Here is a 23,687-nt window from a genome sequence, read left to right as displayed (position 1 = left end):
TCTCTGGAGAGAGGCAATGGGTGATGTTTCGGGTCGAGACCCTTCTTTCAGACTGAAGAAGTCTCGACACGAAACGTCACCCATTGCTTCTCTCCATTGATGCTGCCGGTCCCGCTGAGTTACTCCTGCATTTTGTGTCCATCTTCAAATGACGTCACGCGCTCCAGACGGCTGTGCGGGCGCATGAAGTCACGCGCAACCTTCGCGGGACCGTCGCGCCTCAAGGCGAACACGAGGTCGCGTAACTTGCGTGCCATGGACACGCAAGTGGGACAGGCCCTTTAGTGTAGAATAAAGAACCAGTATTATATCGGATAAACCTCGTGCCTGCCTCGTTCTTTTGGCAGCGGCCCGACGGACAGCTGGCAGCGGCCCGAATCGGAGCTGAGACGGCGGCGACATCACTTCGGAGGTCGCTGGACTGGAGGGCGGCATCTTCGGCCTGGATCCGCCTCAGCGCAGAGGGAGAACAAGGAGGGAAGAGACAGAGACTAAGACTTTTGCCTCCATCACAGTGAGGAGGTGCCTGGTGAACTCACTGTGGTGGATGTTAATTTGTGTTTATTGTGTGTTTTGTTATTTATTATTATTGTGTGTGACGGCAGGCAATGAAATTTCAGACCGAAAGTTCTGAATGACAATAAAGGAATCTAATCTAATCTCATCTAATCTAACTCCGTGTCCGCTACAAAAAGCGTTTGAAATTGGTAATTAAAAGCGGAACGAATGCAGGAAATCTGAAAAGGAAACTCGGGCTCTCGGATGAGGTAGACGGGAGGTCAGGACCGCATTGTGCTGGAACAGAATCCACTGATCAGCAGGTACACTATATTTTAAAAATATTTATTATATTCAGATTGGAACGCCCCAGAAAATGTCGGGACACACTTGTCTTGCAGTCTCCACTCTCGAGCCACTCACTGGGATACGGGGAGGTGAAGGGAGTCCCACCGCGAGGTGTCCTGAGGTACAGCAGGAGCTCAGGGCCACAAGGTCTGGTGAACCCAGAGCTTGGGGGGTAGGTTAAGTGTGTGGGAAAGAACTGCTGATGCTGGTTTAAATCGAAGGTAGACACAAAATACTGAAGGGTCTCAACCCGAAACGTCACCCATTCCTTCTCTCCAGAGATGCTGCCTGTCCCGCTGAGTTACTCCAGCTTTTTGCATCTGTCTGGGGTACGTTAAGGCAGGATGGAGTGTGGAGGGGTGACAGGTCCACGCGGTGGGCAGTGAGGGGGCCAGACCATGGCTTGTGTGTGTGGGGGGGGGGGGGGTGATGATCACAGTGTATGCCACATAGGAGAGAGCAGGTCCCACCCAAACCCACCCCCCCCCGCAATCTCCGGGAGAGGCAACTCGACTGCAGAATGTAGTGAAGGGCAGTGGACTCAGGTGCCCACTCACCTGTAACGTTCAGCTATTTCCACCTCGAGTGAGAACCAACCCAGACACTTGGGTGGCACGTGGATACCGGGAACTGCAGCTGCCGGCTTACAAAAGGAAAAAAGATACAGAGTGCTGGAGTACCTCAGCGGGTCAGGCAGCATCTCTGGAGATCATGGATAGGTGACGTTTCAGGTCGGCACCTGTCTGTAGAGGGGTCCCGACCAGAAACGTCACCTTTTCATATTGTCCAGAGATGCTGCCCGACCCGCAGAGTTACTCCAGCACTTTGTGTTTTGCTCAAGACTCCAGCACCTGCAGTTCCTTGTGTCTACGTTTCATGCCTGAACTCTTCTTCAGACTAAAAGAGGGTCTCAGCCTGAAACATCACCTGTCCATTGCCTCCACAGATGCTGCCTGACCTGCCCGCTGATGTTCCTCCAGCACTTTGTGTTTTTGCTCGGGATTCCAGCATCTGCAGGTTCTTTGCGTCGCCAAGCTTTTCCTCATTTGGGAGGAGCTGGAAGTTTCCGGAAGAGGGAGCGGCTGGGGAAACCGGAGAGGAAACGGGGAGGAATGTCAGAGACAGGACAACTAGATGGAGACACAAGGAACTGCAGATGCTGGTGTGCAAGGCACAAAGCGCTTGGGAGTAACTCTCTGGAGGACCGGGATGGGTTACGGTTTGGGCGAGGACCCTTCTCCAGACTGAAGAATTGGTTGACCTCGATCGAGTGGAGTCATCGACGGGCCAACTGATGAAGACGGAGGCTGACGTTGGAGGTGATGGACAAATGGCAATGGAGAGAAAAATCAAAGAGTATCCCAGGAGAGACAGGAGGAGAGAAAGAGAGGGAAAAGTGAACTGTCTGGTAATGCTCGTCACAAGTTGGCCCAGCATCTCACGCGATGTACAGACCAGATGTCCCACCGGTCAGCTCCGTGCCCAGCCCCCCCCCCCCCCCCTCCCCCACAGTTCCAAGACCTCCATGGGTGGGGAGGGCAACAAAGACACGAGCTTGATGCTGCGATCTTCCTTCCGCAACGTCTGGTGTAGAGACGGACGTGCTCCGCCCGCCACCACTCCCCCCCACGGCTGGCGATGGCGGCGAGCGAGCGGGCGGGCGGTCGGCCTGGGGTCAGCGCGGTCACTGGGGGGGCAGCGGGATTCCCCGAGGGTCGGTCACTTGCCCCTCCTGCAGGTTCTTGACCAGCTGGGCCAGCCATCGCTTGGTGGTGGTGTCATCCTTCAGCACCTGGGCAAAGGTGGTGTCCTTCAGCTGGTCGGGCAAGCACTGCCTCAACGCCTCTCGTGCTCTGTCAAACACAAACATCACACATGTAGGAAGGAGCCAGCGGCAGATGCTGCTTTACACACAAGATAGACACAAAGTGTTGGAGTAACGGTGGTGGCACAGCGGGTAGAGCTACTGCCTCACAGCGCCAGAGATCCCGGTTCAATCCTGACTACGGTTGCTGTCTGTACGGAGTTTGTACTTTCTCCCCGTGACCATAGACAACAGGTGCAGGAGGAGGCCATTCGGCCCTTCGAGCCACCACCGTCAATCAATGTGATCATAGCTGATCATCCCCAATCAGTACCCCCGTTCCTGCCTTCTCCCCATATCCCCTGACTCTGCTATCTTTAAGAGCCCTATCTAGCTCTCTCTTGAAAGTATATAGAGAACCTGCCTCCACCGCCCTCTGAGGCAGAGAATCACACAGCCTCACAGCTTTCTGTGAGAACAAGTTTCCTCGTCTCCGTTCTAAATGCTTTACCCCTTATCCTTAACTGACCTGCGTGGGTTTTCTCCAGGAGCTCCTGTTTCCTCCCACAGTTCAAAAACATACAGGTTTTGTAGGTTAATTGGCTTGGTGTAAATGTAATTTGTCCCTAGTTCGTGGACGATAGTGTTAGTGTGCGGGGATCGCTGGTTGGCCAAAGGGTCGCTGTTTCTCTCTAAACTAAACTAAGGGTTTGAAGAACTATACCCTTCCTTATCTCTGTGTCTCCCTTTCCCCCGACTCTCAGTCTGAAGAAGGGTCCCGACCCGAAATTTCACCTATTCCATTTCACCAGAGATGCTGCCTGACACTCGGAGTTATTCCAGCATTTTGTGCCTATCACTGGAGAACATGGATCAATGATGTTTCAGATTGGGACCCTTCTTCAGACAAGACTTAAGGGATTCGACAGGCTAGGTTGAGCAGGTAACTTGTTCCCGATGTTGGGGGAGTCCAGAACCAGGGGTCACACAGTTTAAGAATACGGGGTCGGCCATTTAAGACTGAGATGAGGAAAAACGTTTTTACCCAGAGAGTTGTGAATCTGAGGAATTCTCTGCCACAGAGGGATGTGGAGGCCAAGTCACTGGATGGGGCTTCATAAGGGAGTTAGATTTAGCTCTTCGGATAACGGAATCAAGGGATACGAGGAGAAAGCAGGAACGGGGTACTGATTGTGGATGATCAGCCATGATCATATTGAATGGCGGTGCTGGATCAAAGGGCCGAATGGTCGACTCCTGCACCTATTTTCTGTGTTCCTATATTTCTAAGACACCCTGCACCATGTCATTAGAGGGCGGCCAGCACTGCACACTGGGAGCTAATCCCACCCTCACCCGCTGTCACCATCAGGAGCATTCTCTCTGCTCACTTGCCTGGATATCTCCCAAGCCCCTGACCTTCAGAAGGACCAGGTTACCACACACTGGGGAACACCGCCACCTCACACATATGTCTCCCCTTCCTCCCCCTCGTAGGCTCATCTTCAGAAGTGACACGAGCACAATTAGGCCATTCGCCCCATCAACTCTACTCCGCCATGGCTGATCTATCTCTCCCTCCTAACCCCATTCTCCCCGTAACCCCTGACACCCGTACTAATCAAGAATCTATCTATCTCTGCCTTATAAAGATCCACAGCCGTCTGTGGCAAAGAATCCCACAGATTCACCACCCTCTGACAAAAGAAATTCCTCCTCATCTCCTTCCTAAAAGAACGTCCTTTAATTCTGAGGCTGTGCCCTCTGGTCCTAGACTCTCCCACTAGTGGAAACATCCTCTCCACATCCACTCTATCCAGGCCTTTCACTATTCGGTAAGTTTCAATGAGGTCCCCCCTCCCCTCATTCTTCTAAACTCCAGCGAGTACAGGCCCAGTGCCGTCAAACGCTCATCATATGTTAACTCACTCATTCCTGGGATCCACTCTATCCAAGCCTTACCCATTGTCTTGGCCTCCACTGCCATCTGTGGCAATGAATTCCAGAGTCACCATCCCAAATTCCATTTGCATTCCTTCCTCTGGCTTCACAACTCGTAACTCTTCCATCTAGTCTCACACTTTGTCCCCCATCTCTTGCCTTTGTCCAACCACCTGCCCATCCAAACCCTCTCCCACTCACCTATGACCTGCCATGCTTTGTCCTGCTCCCCCTCATTCCACCTTGCCCCTGCCCCCCTCCCCTTCCACCCCACAATCAGTCTGAAGTCCATATTCACAGGTCCTGGCAGCAGAATTAGGCCATTCGGCCCTTCGTCTACTCCGCCATTCAATCATGGCTGATCTGTCTCTCCCTCCCTCCTAACCCCATTCTCCTGCCTTCCCCCCGTAACCCGACACCCTCGCTGATGAACGAGTAGATGAAGGGCTCCGACCCAAAACGTCACCTATCCATGTTCTCCACAGATGCTGCCTGACCCGCTGAGTTACTCCAGCACTCTGTGAAACGTCACCTATCCATGTTCTCCACAGACGCTGCCTGACCCGCTGAGTTACTCCAGCACTCTATGAAACGTCACCTATCCATGTTCTCCACAGATGCTGCCTGACCCACCGAGTTATGGTGCAGCAGCATCTATGGAGCTAAGGAAATAGGCAACGTTTCGGGCCGAACCTTCCGGAAATAGGCAACGTTTCGGGCCGAAACCCGGAAGGGTTTCGGCCCGAAACGTTGCCTATTTCCTTAGCTCCATAGATGCTGCTGCACTCGCTGAGTTACTCCAGCACTCTGTGAAACGTCACCTATCCATGTTCTCCACAGATGTTGCCTGACCCGCTGAGTTACTCCAGCACTCTGTGAAACGTCACCTATCCATGTTCTCCACAGATGCTGCCTGACCCGCTGAGTTACTCCAGCACTCTGTGAAACGTCACCTATCCATGTTCTCCACAGATGCTGCCTGACCCGCTGAGTAACTCCAGCACTCTGTGAAATGTCACCTATCCATGTTCTCCACAGATGCTGCCTGACCCGCTGAGTTACTCCAGCACTCTGTGAAACGTCACCTATCCACGTTCTCCACAGACGCTGCCTGACCCGTGGAGGAGGGTCAGAGTGCGGTGGGAGAGGTCAGAGTGCGGTGGGAGAGGTCAGAGTGCGGGGTTGATAACAACCACCACACCGGGATGGGATCGTGTCAGCTTCGTAACTAGACCGGCCACCCTAGCCAGCTGAGCAGCATCCGCTCGCCCTCACTCCACAAGCCCCCTGCCCTTGCCCCGACAACAACAATGACCCCCCCCACCCCCTCGCGGCCAGAGTGGGGACGGACAGCCGACTCACCGTGGGTTGTCAGAGAGGCGGAGGTAACATCGGACGACGTGCTTCAACAGCCTGGCCGAGGGTTCTTTGGACAATTGCAGCACCATCTTGCCCTGCGTTGAATCGAAGTGCATACTTTATTGTCACATGCGACAACTCACAGCAACATTCTTTACTTGCATGCCATGCCTCCCTCCCCCGCACACCGGGGTCCTTCCCCGCTCCCCTCCCCCGGCAGCGGCGTCCTCACTTCCACGTGTCCGTCGCTCGGCGCCACCACTGACCGCCGCTCCGACCTCTCCACGCACCGTGTTTAGACGGCCCACCCAGTCCGCGTCGACCAGCGGTCCCTGCACATTAACACCGTCCCACCTTTCCACTTTCTCTCTTTCTTTTTTATTTTTTATATACACACTTCACGTTTTTCTACTCTCTACCATCTATTTTTCCACTTTTTCCTCTTTCTATTGTTTTCTTTTTCTTGTCTTGCTTACTTCCTTCTCATAACATAAAACTAGAGGTTGTACATAGAATGGATTACGGTATTACATAGTTGGCACCTAAAATTAGGTTCCACTGTACTGTTTTGTGCTGTATTAACTTCTAATAGTTAGTGCTCTGACTTTGACTCTGACATGGGTGGGGGGGAGAGGGAAGTGCAGGGGAGAGATAAGTTTTTTTGCCTTCCATCACAGCGAGGAGGAGATGCGCTGTGATGGATGTCTGTGTAAACTGTGTTGTGTCTTGGGTCTTTTTTTTCTTGTATGTATGACTGCAGAAACAACATTTCACTTGAGCCTCTATGAGGTTCAAGTGACAAATAAATTGTATTGTATTGTAATTGTAATAAAATAAACAAAACAAAAAAAAAAAGAAAAGCATGCAACAGAAAAAAAACGAAAAAAAACGAAACAAAAAAACACCGTCCCACACACACTGGGGACAATTTACACGTATACCAAGCTGATCAATCTACAAACCTGCACGCCTTTGGAGTGCGGGAGGAAACCGGAGGACTTGGGAGAAAACAGCGCCCGTAGTCAGAATCAAATAACGGGTCTCTGTCGCTGTGAGGCAGCAACTCTACCGCTGCTCTGCCCCAACTACAGGGGCCGGCACAAACCCAACTCACCCCACTTCCCCCACAGGAGTTAGTTTAGTTTAGTTAGTTTCATTTATTGTCACGTGTTCGAAGTGCAGAGAAACATTTACTGCACGCTATTAAATCAGCGGAAACTCGTCTGCAGACCTGAAACATCACTTTTGGCTGTAAAGGTAGACAAAAATGCTGGAGAAACTCAGCAGGTGAGGCAGCGTCTGTGGAGCGAAGGAATAGGTGACGTTTCGGGTCAAGACCCTTCTTCAGACTTCAGCAGTCTCGACCCGAAACGTCACCTATTCAATCCTACACACTATCTTTACATTTACACCAAGCCAATTAACCTACAAACCTGCTCGTCTTTGGAGTGTGGGGGGAAACGGAAGATCTCGGAGAAAACCCACGCAGGTCACGGGGAGAACGTGCAAACTCCGCACAGACAGCGCCCGTAGTCGGGATCGAACCTGGGTCTCTGGCGTTGGAATCGCTGTAAGGCAGCAACTCTCCAGCTGTGACCACTCAACTGACTTTGTCTAAATACCTTGAATTTATCTAAATATCCTTCTAGGACATCTTAACTTTGAAATCAATGATCCAGAAACTAGATCTGCCTGTTTTTACAAGCACAGGTTCTAAGTACACATTCATTAAATCCTCCTGTGCACAATGTAGCCTCTAATGAAACTTCTACAGCTCAGTAAACTGCTCCTTTGTTGATTAAATCCCATCAGGCTTGAGAGTTTTGTCTCCCTTCGCTTAAATAATTTATTTTAATTATATCTTTAATTAGAGGTGTATAAAATCATGAGAGGAATAGATCGGGTAGACGCACAGAGCCTCTTGCCCAGAGTAGGGGAATCGAGGACCAGAGGACACAGGTTTAAGGTGAAGGGGAAAAGATTTAATAGCAATCTTCCTGCATCTAGCCTGTCCAACCCCTTAAGAATTTTGTAAGTTTCTATAAGAAGTTACCAGGTTGTACGCAAAACAAGGCATTTCACTGTACGCAGGTACATGTGACAACAAGGACTAATTGAATCATTGAGATTCACCACCCTCTGGCTGCTGGGAGCAAGAATTGCATGGTTATTGGCGTCAGTACATGTGACGATGAAACGCTCTTTCCCGTGTTGAACTCACCAGGATCATGGCGACGTGAGAGAAGCGCTCGTACGTTTGGCAGATGTAAGCCAGCCCAGTGTCGTCCAGCAGAATCTTCTGTAGGATGAACGTTGCAACCTAGGATCCAACCAGAGACAAGGAGGTTACCCCAATCACAAAGCACAGCAAGGTCAGAAGTGACAGGAGCAGAATTGGGCCATTCGGCCCATCAAGTATCTAAATGGCGTCAAGTTGGGAAAAGGGGAAGTACATCGGATCTTGTACATCAGTCTATGAAAGTAAGCATGCAGGTACAGCAGGCAGTGAAGAAAGTGAATGGCATGTTGGCCTTCATAACAGGAGGAGTCAAATATAGGAGCAAAGAGGTCCTTCTGCAGTTGTACAGGGCCCTAGTGAGACCACACCTGGAGTATTGTGTGCAGTTTTGGTCCCCTAATTTGAGGAAGGACATTCTTGCTATTGAGGGAGTGCAGCGTAGGTTCACAAGGTTAATTCCCTGGATGGCGGGACTGTCGTATGCTGAGAGAATGGAGCGGCTGGGCTTGTACACTCTGGAGTTTAGAAGGATGAGAGGGTATCTAATTGAAGCATATAAGATTGTTAAGGGTTTGGACACGCTAGAGGCAGGAAACATGTTTTCCGATGTTGGGGGAGTCCAGAACCAGGGGCCACACACAGTTTAAGAATAAGAAATAAGACATTTAGAACGGGGACGAGGAAACACTTTTTCTCATTGAGTGGTGAGTCTGTGGAATTCTCTGCCTCAGAGGGCGGTGGAGGCCAGTTCTCTGGATGCTTTCAAGACAGAGTTAGATAGGGCTCTTAAAAATAGTGGAGTCAGGGGATATGGGGAGAAGGCAGGAACGGGGTACTGATTAGGGGCGATCAGCCATGATCACATTGAATGGCGGTGCTGGCTGGAAGTGCCGAATGGCCTCCTCCTCCACCTATTGTCTATTGATCTATTCATATTGAAGTCTATTCCGCCATTCAATCATGGCTGATCTAACTCTCCCCCTCGACCCCATACCCTGCCGTCTCCTCATGGCCCCCGACACCCGTACTAATTAACAATCTGCCCATCTCTACCTTTAAAATATCCATTAGGGCCCCCACAGCCTTCTGTGTCAATGAATTCCACAAATTCAAGTTATTGTCATGTGTACCAACTAAGGTACAGTGATATTTGAGTTACCATACAGCCATACTAAGTAAAAAGCAACAATAGCCACATCAAATAAAGTTGAACATAAACATCCACCACAGCAGAATCCACATTCCTCACTGTGATGGAAGGCAATAAAGATCAATCATCTTCCTCGTTCACCACCCTCTGGCTGAAGAAATTCCTCCTCATCTCCTTCCTAAACATAGAAACACAGACAATAGGTGCAGGTGTAGAGGCCATTCGGCCCTTCGAGCCTGCACCGCCATTCAATATGATCATGGCTGATCATCCAACTCAGTATCCCGTACCTGCCTTCTCTCCATACCCTCTGATCCCCTTAGCCACAAGGGCCACATCTAACTCCCTCTTAAATATAGCCAATGAACTGTGGCCTCAACTACCCTCTGTGGCAGAGAGTTCCAGAGATTCACCACTCTCTGTGTGAAAAAAGTTCTTCTCATCTCGGTTTTAAAGGATTTCCCCCTTATCCTTAAGCTGTGACCCCTTGTCCTGGACTTCCCCAACATCGGGAGCAATCTACCTGCATCTAGCCTGTCCAACCCCTTAAGAATTTTGTAAGTTTCTATAAGATCCCCTCTCAATCTCCTAAATTCTAGAGAGTATAAACCGAGTCTATCCAGTCTTTCTTCATAAGACAGTCCTGACATCCCAGAAATCAGTCTGGTGAACCGTCTCTGCACTCCCTCTATGGCAATAATGTCCTTCCTCAGATTTGGAGACCAAAACTGTACGCAATACTCCAGGTGTGGTCTCACCAAGACCCTGTACAGCTGCAGTACAACCTCCCTGCTCCTATACTCAAATCCTTTTGCAATGAAAGCTAACATACCATTCGCTTTCTTTACTGCCTGCTGCACCTGCATGCCTACCTTCAATGACTGGTGTACCATGACACCCAGGTCTCGCTGCATCTCCCCCTTTCCCAATCGGCCACCATTTAGATAATAAAGGAACGTCCTTTAATTCTGAGGCTGTGCCCTCTGGTCCTAGACTCTCCCACTAGTGGAAACATCCTCTCCACATCCACTCCATCCAGGCCTTTCACTATTCGGTAAGTTTCAATGATGTCTCCCCCTCATTGAGTCTGTTGTAACATTGGAACATGGTCTCCGGCGAGGAGGTGGCCACTGGGAGCTCCGGGCCGCGGGGTCCGCTGGATCTGTCCTGATCTCGGCGCTCCGACCATCCCGACCAGAGGGCCGTCCGTAGTGGCGATGTTCACGGAGGGTCAGGGCCCCGACCACGGGTGAACAAGGGAGGAGCAGGAGGAGGACTGACTGAACTTTGTTGCCTTCCACCGCAGTGAAGCATGCTGTGGCGGATGTGTTGAATTATGTTGTGTACTGTGTCCTTTTCTAATTGTAATGCGGCATGGTAAATACATTTCGCTGCACCTTATAGAAACATAGAAATTAGGTGCAGGAGTAGGCCATTCGGCCCTTCGAGCCTGCACCGCCATTCAATATGATCATGGCTGATCATCCAACTCAGTATCCCGTACCTGCCTTCTCTCCATACCCCCTGATCCCCTTAGCCACAAGGGCCACATCTAACTCCCTCTTAAATATACCCAATGAACTGTGGCCTCGACTACCCTCTGTGGCAGAGAGTTCCAGAGATTCACCACTCTCTGTGTGAAAAAAAGTTCTTCTCATCTCGGTTTTAAAGGATTTCCCCCTTATCCTTAAGCTGTGACCCCTTGTCCTGGACTTCCCTAACATCGGGAACAATCTTCCTGCATCTAGCCTGTCCAACCCCTTAAGAATTTTGTAAGTTTCTATAAGATCCCCTCTCAATCTCCTAAATTCTAGAGAGTATAAACCGAGTCTATGCAGTCTTTCTTCATAAGACAGTCCTGACATCCCAGGAATCAGTCTGGTGAACCTTCTCTGCACTCCCTCTATGGCAATAATGTCCTTCCTCAGATTTGGAGACCAAAACTGCATGCAATACTCCAGGTGTGGTCTCACCAAGACCCTATACAACTGCAGTAGAACCTCCCTGCTCCTATACTCAAATCCTCTTGCTATGAAAGCCAACATGCCAATCGCTTTCTTTACTGCCTGCTGCACCTGCATGCCTACCTTCAATGACTGGTGTACCATGACACCCAGGTCTCGCTGCAACTCCCCCTTTCCCAATCGGCCACCATTTAGATAATAAAGGAACGCCCTTTAATTCTGAGGCTGTGCCCTCTGGTCTTAGACTCTCCCACTAGTGGAAACATCCTCTCCACATCCACTCTATCCAAGCCTTTCACTATTCGGTAAGTTTCAATGATGTCCCCCCCTCATTGAGTCTGTTCCAACATTTGAACATGGTCTCCGGCGAGGAGGTGGCCACTGGGAGCTCCGGGCCGCGGGGTCCGCTGGATCTGTCCTGACCTCGGCGTTCCGACCATCCCGACCAGAGGGCCGTCCGTAGTGGCGATGTTCACGGAGGGTTAGGGCCCCGACCACGGGTGAACAAGGGAGGAGCAGGAGGAGGACTGACTGAACTTTGTTGCCTTCCACCACAGTGAAGCATGCTGTGGCGGATGTGTTGAATTATGTTGTGTACTGTGTCCTTTTCTAATTGTAATGCGGCATGGTAAAGACATTTCGCTGATGGTGCGTGTGACAAATACATTTGAACTTGAACATGGCTGATCCATTTTTCCTTCTCACCCTGCCTTCTCCCCGTAACCTTTGATCCCCGTCTGGTTATGTATTTAATTCACATGTTTAATCAACAATGTTTTATTGTTAATATGCTCAATGTTTTGTGTGTCATTTCTAACTGTCACTGTATGTCATGTTGCCACTTGCGGGCGGAGCACCAAGGCAAATTCCTTGTATGTGAATACTTGGCCAATAAACGTATTCATTGATTCGTTCATTCAATCGAGTAATGATTTGTACACTTCTTACCGTTTTAGACAGTTCGCTTCCCGACTCCATGATCCGGAGGCAGAGAGGAATAATTTCTGTGGTCAAAAGGAAGTTGATGACTTCTTGTTCGTCTGTTTTTACCAAGGCTCCTGCACAAAGAAGAGGATTAAAAACAGTGATGCACAGTGGCTACTCCACCATTCAATCATGGTTGATCTATCTCTCCCTCTAAACCGCATTCTCCTGCCTTCTCCCCATAACGCCTAACAAATCAAGTTTCTGTCAAACTCCGCCTTAAAAAAACCCAATGACGGCCTCAACATGGAACTCAACATGTGGCAATGAATTCCATGTTATGAATCTCTACAAAAACTCTACTCAAGTATCCCAAAGCTTATCAATGTCTGCGTGTATACACCGTTTAACCTCCTGTACACCCATTGTACTTCATTTTAGAGTGAGATCGACCCGGTCGCGGGTTGGAAAACCCGGTCTCAGGTGAGAATCACCCAGTTACAGGTGGGAACGACCCAGTTACAGGTGAGAATGACCCAGTTACAGGTGGGAATGACCCAGTTACAGGTGGGAATGACCCAGTTACAGGTGGGAATGACCCAGTTACAGGTGGGAATGACCCAGTTACAGGTGGGAATGACCCAGTTACAGGTGGGAATGACCCAGTCACAGGTGGAAATGACCCAGTCGCAGGTGAGAATGACCCAGTCACAGGTGAGAATGACCCAGTCACAGGTGGAAATGACCCAGTTACAGGTGGAAATGACCCAGTTACAGGTGAGAATGACCCAGTTACAGGTTGGAATGACCCAGTTACAGGTGGAAATGACCCAGTTACAGGTGAGACTGACCCAGTTACAGGTTGGAATGACCCAGTTACAGGTGGAAATGACCCAGTTACAGGTGGAAATGACCCAGTTACAGGTGAGAAAGACCCGGTTACAGGTGAGAAAGACCCGGGTTACATAGAAACATAGAAAATAGGTTCAGAGGAGGCCATTCGGCCCCGACCACGGATGGACACGGAGGGGAGGCTGGCTGGACTATGGTGCCTTCCTCACCTGGGTGCCATTTATGTTATGTTGTGTTGTGGACTTTCTGTGTTTGTGCTTTTGTTAAATTTTTAATTCAATTTCAATTTTATTTTTAATATGTTTTATTATTTATTTATTATTTATTTTTATTATTTTTCTTGTGATTTTTTTTAACGATACTGCCTGTACGGGAAATTCATTTCGTTGTCTCAAAGTGAGGCAACGACAATAAAATTTGAATACAAGAATACAAGAATACTTTCGAGCCAGCACCGCCATTCATTGTGATCATGGCTGATTGTCCCAAATCAATAAAGCGTGCCTGCCTTCTCCCCATATCCCTTGATTCCACCAGCCCCAGGGGAGTCCACACAGGTGTGGTCAGGATCGAACACATGTGGCCTGGTATCAGTGGGGAGTGGCCCGGGTTACAGGTGGGAATGACCCAGTCCAGGCAGACACTAGAGAGAGAGAGAGGGAGGGAGAGGAATGAAGGTACTCACCTATGACACCCAGGCTGGTGAGGCGCAGGTACTCGAAGGGTCTTGTTTTGCTCACAGTGTGCAAGAACGGATAGAGGAAGAGTGGGATGTGAGCCGCAAGGAACGCCGACCTGCAACACGAGGAAAACAATTCATTAGCAACCAAGCTCACACTGCAGGCTGAAAATAAACCAATCATCTGAAATTACCACCAAAACATCGACATACAACCAATAAATGACACAGAGTTCTGGAGTATCTCAGCGGGTCAGGCAGCATCTGTGGAGAACATGGATCACAAAGTTTGTCTTGATCCAAAAAGTCACCTATCCATGTTCTCCACAGATGCTGCCTGACGCGCTGAGTTACTCCAGCACTCTGTGAAACGTCACCTATCCATGTTCTCCACAGATGCTGCCTGACCCGCTGAGTTACTCCAGCACTCTGTGAAACGTCACCTATCCATGTTCTCCACAGATGCTGCCTGACCCACCGAGTTATGCTGCAACAGCATCTATGGAGCTAAGGAAATAGGCAACGTTTCGGGCCGAACCTTCCGGAAATAGGCAACGTTTCGGGCCGAAACCCGGAAGGGTTTCGGCCCGAAACGTTGCCTATTTCCTTAGCTCCATAGATGCTGCTGCACCCGCTGTGTTACTCCAGCACTCTCGTGAAAACGTCACCTATCCATGTAGCTCCACAGATGCTGCTGCACCCGCTGAGTTACTCCAGCACTCTGTGAAACGTCACCTATCCATGTTCTCCACAGATGCTGCCTGACCCGCTGAGTTACTCCAGCACTCTGTGAAACGTCACCTATCCATGTTCTCCACAGATGCTGCCTGACCCGCTGAGTTACTCCAGCACTCTGTGTCTATGTTTGTGAATCAGCATGTGTAGGTTTCTGCGGTTACCTGGTTTCTGGGTGCGAGGCCACACATTGTAACAGAGCGAGTGCGTTACATACACGGTTGGACTGATGAGCTGTCAGGGTTGGAGGGTTGATAGAAGGGTAAATATTTACAATCTCCTGGGGGAAAAAGAAAAGGAATAAAATGTTAATCAGACAAGTGGGGAGGAGCAGAGAACCCACCCTGAATCCCCCCCATCAGTAGCAGGATCACTGCTGCACGGTTACACGACAGAGAGCTTGCAAATCAAAGCAAGTCTCCGCAGTTTCCCCAAGTTGTGTTTAGTTTAGTTTAGCGATACAGCTTGAAGCAGGCCCTTCGTCCCACCAAGTCCACACTGTTATTCCCTTATCATGTATCTATGCACTGCAAATGGCTCAATTGTTATCATCTATTGTGTTTCTGCTGACTGGATAGCACGCAACAAAAGCTTTTTACTGTACCTCAGTACACATGACAATAAACTAAATGACCATCGATCACCCGCTCACACTAGTTCTACGTTATGAAAGTAAGCATGCAGGTACAGCAGGCAGTGAAGAAAGTGAATGGCATGTTGGCCTTTATAACAAGAGGAATCGATATAGGAGCAAAGAGGTCCCTCTGCAGTTGTACAGAACCCTAGTGAGACCACACCTGGAGTATTGTGTGCAGGTTTGGTCCCCTAATTTGAGGAAGGACATTCTTGCTATTGAGGGAGTGCAGCGTAGGTTTACAAGGTTAATTCCCGGGATGGCGGGACTGTCATATGCTGAGAGAATGGAGCGGCTGGGCTAGTACACTCTGGAGTTTAGAAGGATGAGAAGGGATCTCATTGAAACATATAAGATTGTTAAGGGCTTGGACACGCTAAAGGCAGGAAACATGTTCCCGATGTTGGAGGAGTCCAGAACCAGGGGCCACAGTTTAAGAATAAGGGGTAAGCCATTTAGAACGGAGACGAGGAAACACTTTTTCTCACAGAGAGTTGTGAGTCTGTGGAATTCTCTGCCTCAGAGGGCGGTGGAGGCAGGTTCTCTGGATGCTTTCAAGAGAGAGCTAGATAGGGCTCTTAAAAATAGCGGAGTCAGGGGATATAGGGAGAAGGCAGGAACGGGGTACTGATTGGGGATGATCACATTGAATGGCGGTGCTGGCTCGAAGGGCCGAATGGCCTACTCCTGCACCTATTGTCTATTGTTATCCCACTTTCCCACACCCAACAGACGAGGGGAAATTTACAGAGGGCTAATTAACTTACAAATCTGCAAGTATTTGGAATGTGGGAGGAAACCTGAGCACCTGTAGGAAACCCACGTGGAGAACGTACAAACTCCGCACAGACAGTACCCGTAGCTAAAATCTAACCCGGCTCTCTGGCGCTGTGAGGCAGCAACACTACTGCTGCGCCACCGTGACGCCCAGATGCTCGATTCTTTTAAAATGTAGCATTTGGATAATGTTCAAACTGCATTTAGGTTTATTAAACAGATGATGAGATCAGCAGGCAACCAAGGCAATCAGACAGAAATCATTCATCACGGTTACAAACTCGTGCCAATAAATGAAATGCACATGCCCTTTACAACAATAACCATCACCCACGACTTTAGAAACATAGAAATTAGGTGCAGGAGTAGGCCATTCGGCCCTTCGAGCCTGCTCTTTACATGGTTGATCAAACTCAGTATCCCGTTTCACCATATACCCTCAACTACCCTCTGTGGCAGAGAGTTCCAGAGATTCACCACTCTTCCTACCATCAAGCTTTATATTCAATCAGCTAACTCTCCTTGGATCTCATGGGATAGACACAAAATGCTGGAGTAACTCAGCGGGACAGGCAACATCTCTGGAGAGAAGGAATGGGTGACGTTTCGGGTCGAGACGCTTCTTTGGATCCGACCTGATCCGAAACGTCACCCGTTCCTTCTCTCCAGTGATGCTGCTGGTCCCGCTGAGTTACTCCAGCTTTTTGCGTGTGTCTTCGGTGTAAACCAGCATCTGCCGTTCCTTCCTCCACACTGGATGCCATGGGATGTGATCTTCCAGGCCAGCCTACCATGCAAGACCTCATCAACAATCTTTCTGAAGTCTGGATAGGCATTGTGCACCGCCCAAGTGCAAGCTCGTCACTGTACCTCGGTACACGTGACAATAATAAATTAAACTATACTAGTTATGCTGCTGCAAGTAAGAATGTCATTGCTCCATTTCGGGACATAAAACAACCTTGACTTGGCCGCTGATTGATTTTCCTCTGAAGTGAACTTCTTACACCGAGGGATTTGATTGATTCAGATAGCCTCAAACAAATGTATGTCTCCTTTTTTCTGACCAGAACTACAATATCTTCCATCAAAGATACACACAAAATGCTGGAGGAACTCAGCGGGACAGGCAACATCTCTGGAGAAAAGGAATAGGCGATGTTTCCGGTCGAAAGAAGGGTCTCGACCCGAAATGTCAACTATTCCTTCTCTCCAGAGATGCTGCCTGTCCCGCTGAGCTGTTCCAGCATTTTGTGTCTATCTTTGGTTTAAACCAGCATCTGCAGTTCCTTCCGACACATATCTTTCTTCAAACAGGGTTTCATAAATGTGTAAGAAAGAACAGGAGATGCTGGTAATATCGAAGGTAGACACAAATTGCTGGGGTAACTTAGTTACTCCAGCATTTTGTGCCTACTCGGGGTTTCATAAATGTCCTACTCTTGCCAGCCTCGCAGAGTACAGTTCCTCATTCATCTGCTCATCACACAGAGAGTGATAAGTCAAAGGGTGGGGAATCTGTGGAATTCATTGCCACAGAGGGCTCTGGAGGCCAAGTCTATGGATATAGTTAAAGAAGAGATAGATAGATTCTCGATTAGTTCGGGTGTCAGGGGTTATGGAGAGAAGGCAGGAGAATGGGGTTAGGAGGGAAAGATAGATCAGCCATGATTGAATGCTGAATAGACTTACTCCTATCACTAATGAGCTTACAGTCATAGAGTGACACAGTGTGGAAACAGGCCCTTCGGCCCAACTTGCCACAACATGTCCCAGCTACACTCATCCCACCTGCCCGCAATCGGTCCATATCGCTCCAAACCTATCCTATCCATCTACCTTATGACACACAGTGTAGTTGAGACGTGGAGCTTTACCTGTAGCAGGGCAGCGATGGTTCCGAAGGAGTGCCACAGCATAGGGGCCAGGTCAGGAACCGACTCCCGCTTCTTACTGAGCTCTAACAAGGCATTCTCACGGGTCTCCGGGCTCGACAGCTCGTTGATCCACTGGTAGATCTTCTCGCGGTCCACCTGAGCCAGGGCAGTGACTGGCTGCGGGCAAGTGCAATAGAGAAAACAAACACTAGAACAGCATTCACCAGCTTAAGGCTGAAACTGCAATTAAACCAGGGCCATAGATAAGGTGGATAGTCGGAACCTTTTCCCCAGGGATGGAAAAAACAAATACTAGAGGGCATTAGTTGTGAAGCGAAAAGGAAAATGTTTGAGATGTGCTGGGCAACTATGGCGAGTCCCTGGAACGTGCTGCCAGAGGTGGTTTTTCTTTTAGAGATACAGAGCGGAAACAGGCCCTTCAGCCCACCGAGTCCACACTGACCAGCGATCCCCGCACAATAACATTATCCTGGACACACTATTGACAATTTACAATTATACCAAGCCAATTAACCTACAAACCTGTACATCTTTGGAGTGTGGGAGGAAACCGGAGATCCTGGGGAAAACCGATACAGGTCATGGGGAGAACGTACGAACTCTGCACAGACAAGCACCCGGTTCACTGGCGCTGTGAGGCAGCAACTCTACCGCTGTGTCACCGTGCTGCCCAAGTGGTGGTGGAGGTAGATACGATAATGGCATTTGCGGCTTTTCGATAGGCACATGGATATGAATTGTGTGCAGGGAGATAAGGGATGGTCTTGGCATTATGTCTGGCATGGACATTGTGGGCCGAAGGGCCTGTTCTTGTGCTGTACTGTTCAATGTAAATTGAGAAGATAACGGGTACTTTCTGAAGAAGGGTCTCGGCCTGAAACGCCACCCATTCTATCTCTCCAGAGATGCTGCCTGTCCCCGCTGAGTTACTCCAGCGTTTTGTTTTTGCCCGGTACTTTCTAAGGCCTCTTACTCCAGCTGCAGGGTCTAGAACCATGAGTTTAGTCTCAGCATAAGGGCAAGGCCATTAAATACCGAGGTTGTCCATTCTCTACCCTGTAGATCTTTCATCAGGAATATTCAATACAAAGATTTTGAAACACCAAGCTAATCAAGGGATGCAAGGATTACTTCAATAAAAGTTAGAAGAAGAGTCACAACCCAAAACATCGTCTCTCTAATCCCACCACAGATGCTGCCCGACCCGCTGAGATCCTCCAGCACTTTGTTTTTTTTTGCTTCAGGCTCCAGCATCTGCAGTTTCTTGTGTCTCGATTAAGTTGGGATGTTGCGTTAATGCAAAAGATCACGCTTAAAGGCCTCGCCCTTATTGCAAACATAGACAATAGGTGCAGGAGTAGGCCATTTGGCCCATCGAGCCAGCACCGCCATTCAATAAGATCACGGCTGATCATCCACAATCAGTACCCCGTTCCTGCCTTCTCCCCATATCCTTTGATTCTGAGACTAAACCCAGGCTTCTAGACCATGTAGCAGCAGTAAGCAGACCTTCAGTCTGAAGAAGAGTCTCGACCCGAAATGTTGCCCATTCCTTCTGTCCAGAGATGCTGCTTGTTCCGCTGAGTTACTCCAGCATTTTGTGTCTACCAGCAGACTTACCTCCGATTTAAACCAGCATCTGCAGTTCTTTCCTACACCAGTCTGAAGAAGGGTCTTGACCCGAAACGTCGCCCATTCCTTCTCTCCAGAAATGCTGCCTCACCCGCTGTTACTCCAGCATTTTGTGTCTACCAGCAGACTTAGAGAGTACCTATTACCTACTGTTTGTATAGACCAGTACAGCACAAGAACATGTCCCTCGGCTCACAATGACCTTCTCTTGCACCTATTTCTTATATTCCTATCAGCCATGGTACTTTGAGGTGAAGAGCAAGTGTGATGGTTATTCTCTTTCCCTTGCATCGTACATTCTTAATCTCAGCTCTGGGAAGAGGCTGTGAAAGAGCCAATTGGTTCAGGAGTCTGACAGTGGTGGGGAAGAAGCTGTTCTTAAGCCTGGACATCTGGCCTTTCAAACTCCTGAATATGTTCCTCCAGAAGGTCGGAGAAAGGGGAATGGCCAGGGTGACCAGCATCCATGATGACACTCCCAGCTTTCCTGACGCAACTCCCTGTGGAGGTGAACTGGATGGAAGGAAGTGGCGGGCCTGTGACGGACTGGGCAGCATTCACCACTCTCTACGGGTTCAGATGGTCAAGAACAGAGCAGTTGGCGTACCAAGCTGAGAAGCAGCCGTCAGAATGCGTTCTATAGCACACCTGTAGAAGTTTGAGACAATTCCTGTGGACATGCTGAATCTGGTCATAAACCGATACACTTTGTTGATCATCGCAGTGTGAAGGGACAAGATTTGGAGCTGGCAATTTAAATGCTTAAGGACGTGAAGCTGTTGACCATCTCTACGGCAGCTCCTCTGATGAGGACCTGGGGGTGTGCGGGGGGGGGGGGTATTGTTGTCCTCCTAGCTTCCTCAGGTCAACAACCAATTCTTATGTCTGGCTGACATTGCTGTCCTGGGGTCAAGGAAAGAGCGTTCACGTCAATATACAATAGACAATAGGTGCTGGAGTAGGCCATTCGGCCCTTCGAGCCAGCAACGCCATTCAATGTGATCATGGCTGATCATCCCCAATCAGTACCCCGTTCCTGCCTTCTCCCCATATCCCCTGACTCTGCTATCTTTAAGAGCCCTATCTAGCTCTCTCTTGAGCCCTGTCACAGCCCTGTTTCCACCAATCTTTCCACCACCACTCACAAGAAGCGCAAGACGCCACTGTATGCAAATGCCGAGAAGTGTGTTCAACTCTGGCTGAACAATTTCTAAACTTGTGATGTGGACTCGATAAGAAGTTTGCTGTTCTGACACCATGATTCAAAGTTCCTGATCCTTTTCCGGTATGCTGTCTTATTCATTGGCTATATTTAGGAGGGAGTTAGGTGTGGCTCTTGTGGCTAAAGGGATCAGGGGGTATGGAGAGAAGGCAGGTACAGGATACTGGGGGGTGGGACAACAATAAGGGCCCCAAACCTGCTCACAATACCCTCTGGTCCTAGGCTCCATGCTTGGATAGAGTGGATTTGGAGACGATGTTTCCACCAGGGGTAGAGTCTAGGATCAGAGGGCACAGCCTCAGAATTAAAGGACGTGTCTTTAGGAAGGAGATGAGGAGGAATTTCTTTAGTCAGAGGGCGGTGAATCTGTGGAATTCTTTGCCACAGAAGGCTGTGGAGGCCAAAAGTCAGTGGATATTTTAAAGGCAGAGATAAGATAGATTCTTGATCAGTACGGGTGTCGGGGGTTATGGTAGGAGATGGCAGGAGAATGGGGTTAGGAGGGAGAGATAGATCTTGGTTTCTTGGTCCTCCAAAATATTCCAAATGGAATTTAAACTGGAGGTGGTGGAGGGACGACTTAAGCCAGAAAGGGTTTTTGGGAAGAAAGAGCTACCTTTCTGCTGGAATCTCAAATTGGATCGAATGCCCTCGTCTGCTCCTAATTGGTTTGGGTTTGGTGTAGGTTTTGTAATCTATGTCGAGCTAACCATTTATATAAACATAAAAAATAGGTGCAGGAGTAGGCTATTTGGCCCTTCGAGCCTGCACCGCCATTCAATATGACCATGCCAGATCATCATGGCTCAGTATCCTGTACCTGCCTTCTCTCCATACCCCCTGATCCCTTTAGCCACAAGGGCCACACCTAACTCCCTCCTAAATATAGCCAATGAACTGGCCTCAACTACCTTCTGTGGCAGAGAATTCCACAGATTCACCACTCTCTGTGTGAAAAAAAAAAGTTTTTCTCATCTCGGTCCTAAAAGACTTCTTCCCCCTTATCCTTAAACTGTGTGACCCCTTGTCCTGGACTTCCCCAACACCGGGAACAATCTTCCCGCATCTAGCCTGTCCAACCCCTTAAGAATTTTGTTTAAGAAGGAACTTCAGATGCTGGAAAATCGAAGGTACACAAAAAAAGCCGGAGAAACTCAGCAGGTGCAGCAGCATCTATGGAGCGAAGGAAATAGGCAAATAGGAAATTGCCCATTTCCTTCGCTCCATAGATGCTGCTGCACCCGCTGAGTTTCTCCAGCTTTTTTGTGTACCTTAAGAATTTTGTAACTTTCTATAAGATCCCCCCTCAATCTTTTAAATTCTAGCGAGTACAAGCCGAGTCTATCCAGTCTTTCTTCATATGAAAGTCCTGACATCCCATGAATCGGTCTGGTGAACCAGACGGCTGTGGAGGCCAAATCAATGGATATTTTAAAGGCAGAGGTAAACATAGAAAATAGGTGCAGGAGTAGAGGCCATTCGGCCCTTCGATATGATCATGGCTGATCATGCCACTCAGGGAAGACAGATAGATAGATTCAGATTCAGATTCAATTTTAATTGTCATTGTCAGTGTACAGTACAGAGACAACGAAATGCATTTAGCATAAAGATGAACTTTAAGAAGGAACTGTGCAGATGCTGGAAAATCGAAGGTACACAAAAAAGCTGGAGAAACTCAGCGGGTGCAGCAGCTTTTATTGTGTACCTTCAGGGAGATAGATTCTTGATTAGTGTGGGTATCAGGGGTTATGGGGGAGAAGGACATTCTTGCCATAGAGGGAGTGCAGAGACGGTTCACCAGACTGATTCCTGGGATGTCAGGACTGTCTTATGAAGAAAGACTGGATAGACTTGGTTTATACTCTCTAGAATTTAGAAGATTGAGAGGGGATCTTATAGAAACTTACAAAATTCTTAAGGGGTTGGACAGGCTAGATGCAGGAAGATTGCTCCCGATGTTGGGGAAGTCCAGGACAAGGGGTCACAGCTTAAGGATAAGGGGGAAATCCTTTAAAACCGAGATGAGAAGAACTTTTTTCACACAGAGAGTGGTGAATCTCTGGAACTCTCTGCCACAGAGGGTAGTTGAGGCCACTTCATTGGCTATATTTAAGAGGGGGTTAGATGTGGCCCTTGTGGCTAAGGGGATCAGGGGGTATGGAGAGAAGGCAGGTACGGGATACTGAGTTGGATGATCAGCCATGATCATATTGAATGGCGGTGCAGGCTCGAAGGGCCGAATGGCCTGTACTCCTGCACCTAATTTCTATGTTTCTAAGGCAGGGGAATGGGGTTTAGGAGGGAGAGATAGATCAGCCATAATTGAATGGTGGAGTGGACTAGATGGGGGGCGAATTTTATTTCATGCTTATTATTAATGAGCTTATGGCTCTCCCTCCGCGCCCACTGTGCCCAGGGCCTGGGCTCTGCCGGCTACCGGCTACCGGGGCCAGGGTGGGGGAGAGACTGACTAACTCACCGCGCCCGCCGCCAGGCTGTGCATCTTCCTCCCGCCGCCTAGGCCCGAGCCCGAGCCCGGCGCCGCCCTCTCATCCCCTCACCCCTCCCACAACACACGATCAAACCCTCCCCCCTTCACCCCTAACCCCACGTTACACCATCACACCCCCTCGCCGACAGTAAAAATTAAAAATAAAATAGTTTTTCCACACAATTCCGCCCCCCTGAACCGCCTGACCTTTGCCCCCTGCCCCCTCACCCCTCCACGAATGGGTACAGAGGGTGAGTTATTATTTACAGTTATCCGGCCCGGTTTGTTTTATTTCGGTGTGAATGTTGTATGGAGTGGCCGGGGGTTGATAAATGTGTTGTGTGGGGATAAATGGCGCCGTCCGCTCGCACTCCCACCTCAGGCGGTTTTGGCGCCATTTCGGGCGGACGCTGCCAGCGGGGGTTTGTTTTATTGTTTGTGGGGGGGCGGGCGGGGGGCGAGGGGGTGTGTTTGTGTGGGTGGGGGGGGGGGGGTGAGGACAGGAGGCCGGCGGGGCGGGGACGGGCGGGACGCGGG

At 49.3% G+C, this 23,687-nt stretch overlaps 1 protein-coding gene across 3 annotated transcripts; it reads right to left on the bottom strand.

Annotated features, from left to right (window-relative positions):
- Positions 1-824: 824 nt before the first annotated feature.
- cnot9 (CCR4-NOT transcription complex subunit 9) lies at positions 825-23,239 on the bottom strand. 3 transcript variants are annotated; one of them, XR_008722985.1, is made up of 9 exons: positions 23,139-23,239; positions 17,782-17,958; positions 14,658-14,773; positions 13,765-13,874; positions 12,252-12,361; positions 8,172-8,270; positions 5,954-6,045; positions 1,671-2,699; positions 825-1,546 (listed from the first exon to the last, which is right to left on the bottom strand). XR_008722985.1 is itself a non-coding variant. In XM_055630984.1 (9 exons), the coding sequence occupies exons 1-9, from the start codon at positions 23,160-23,162 to the stop codon at positions 2,265-2,267; spliced, it is 822 nt and encodes a 273-aa protein (XP_055486959.1). In that variant the 5' UTR covers positions 23,163-23,239; the 3' UTR covers positions 825-2,264. The 3 variants fall into 3 exon arrangements, 2 of the variants coding, with proteins under 2 accessions (XP_055486959.1, XP_055486958.1); XM_055630984.1 differs by having other exon boundaries at positions 825-2,275; positions 2,617-2,699; XM_055630983.1 differs by having other exon boundaries at positions 825-2,699.
- Between the last annotated feature and the right edge of the window lie 448 nt (positions 23,240-23,687).

Source organism: Leucoraja erinacea, unplaced genomic scaffold (genome assembly GCF_028641065.1).
Source record: "Leucoraja erinacea ecotype New England unplaced genomic scaffold, Leri_hhj_1 Leri_593S, whole genome shotgun sequence".
NCBI lineage: Eukaryota > Metazoa > Chordata > Chondrichthyes > Rajiformes > Rajidae > Leucoraja > Leucoraja erinaceus.
The sequence above is the reverse complement of the archived record's forward strand: the minus strand, read 5'-3'. Positions and strand labels throughout refer to the sequence as shown.

What these genes read in the sequence shown, in the direction of transcription:
- cnot9 (XM_055630983.1), bottom strand. Translation starts at nt 23,162, where the DNA reads ATGCACAGCCTGGCGGCGGGCGCG. An exon ending in CCATCGCTGCCCTGCTACAG is followed by an intron (nt 14,774 to 17,781) that starts GTAAAGCTCCAC and finishes TTTTTCCCCCAG; the next exon opens with GAGATTGTAAATATTTACCC. An exon ending in CGCCTCTCTGACAACCCACG is followed by an intron (nt 2,700 to 5,953) that starts GTGAGTCGGCTG and finishes TGTGTTTGACAG; the next exon opens with AGCACGAGAGGCGTTGAGGC.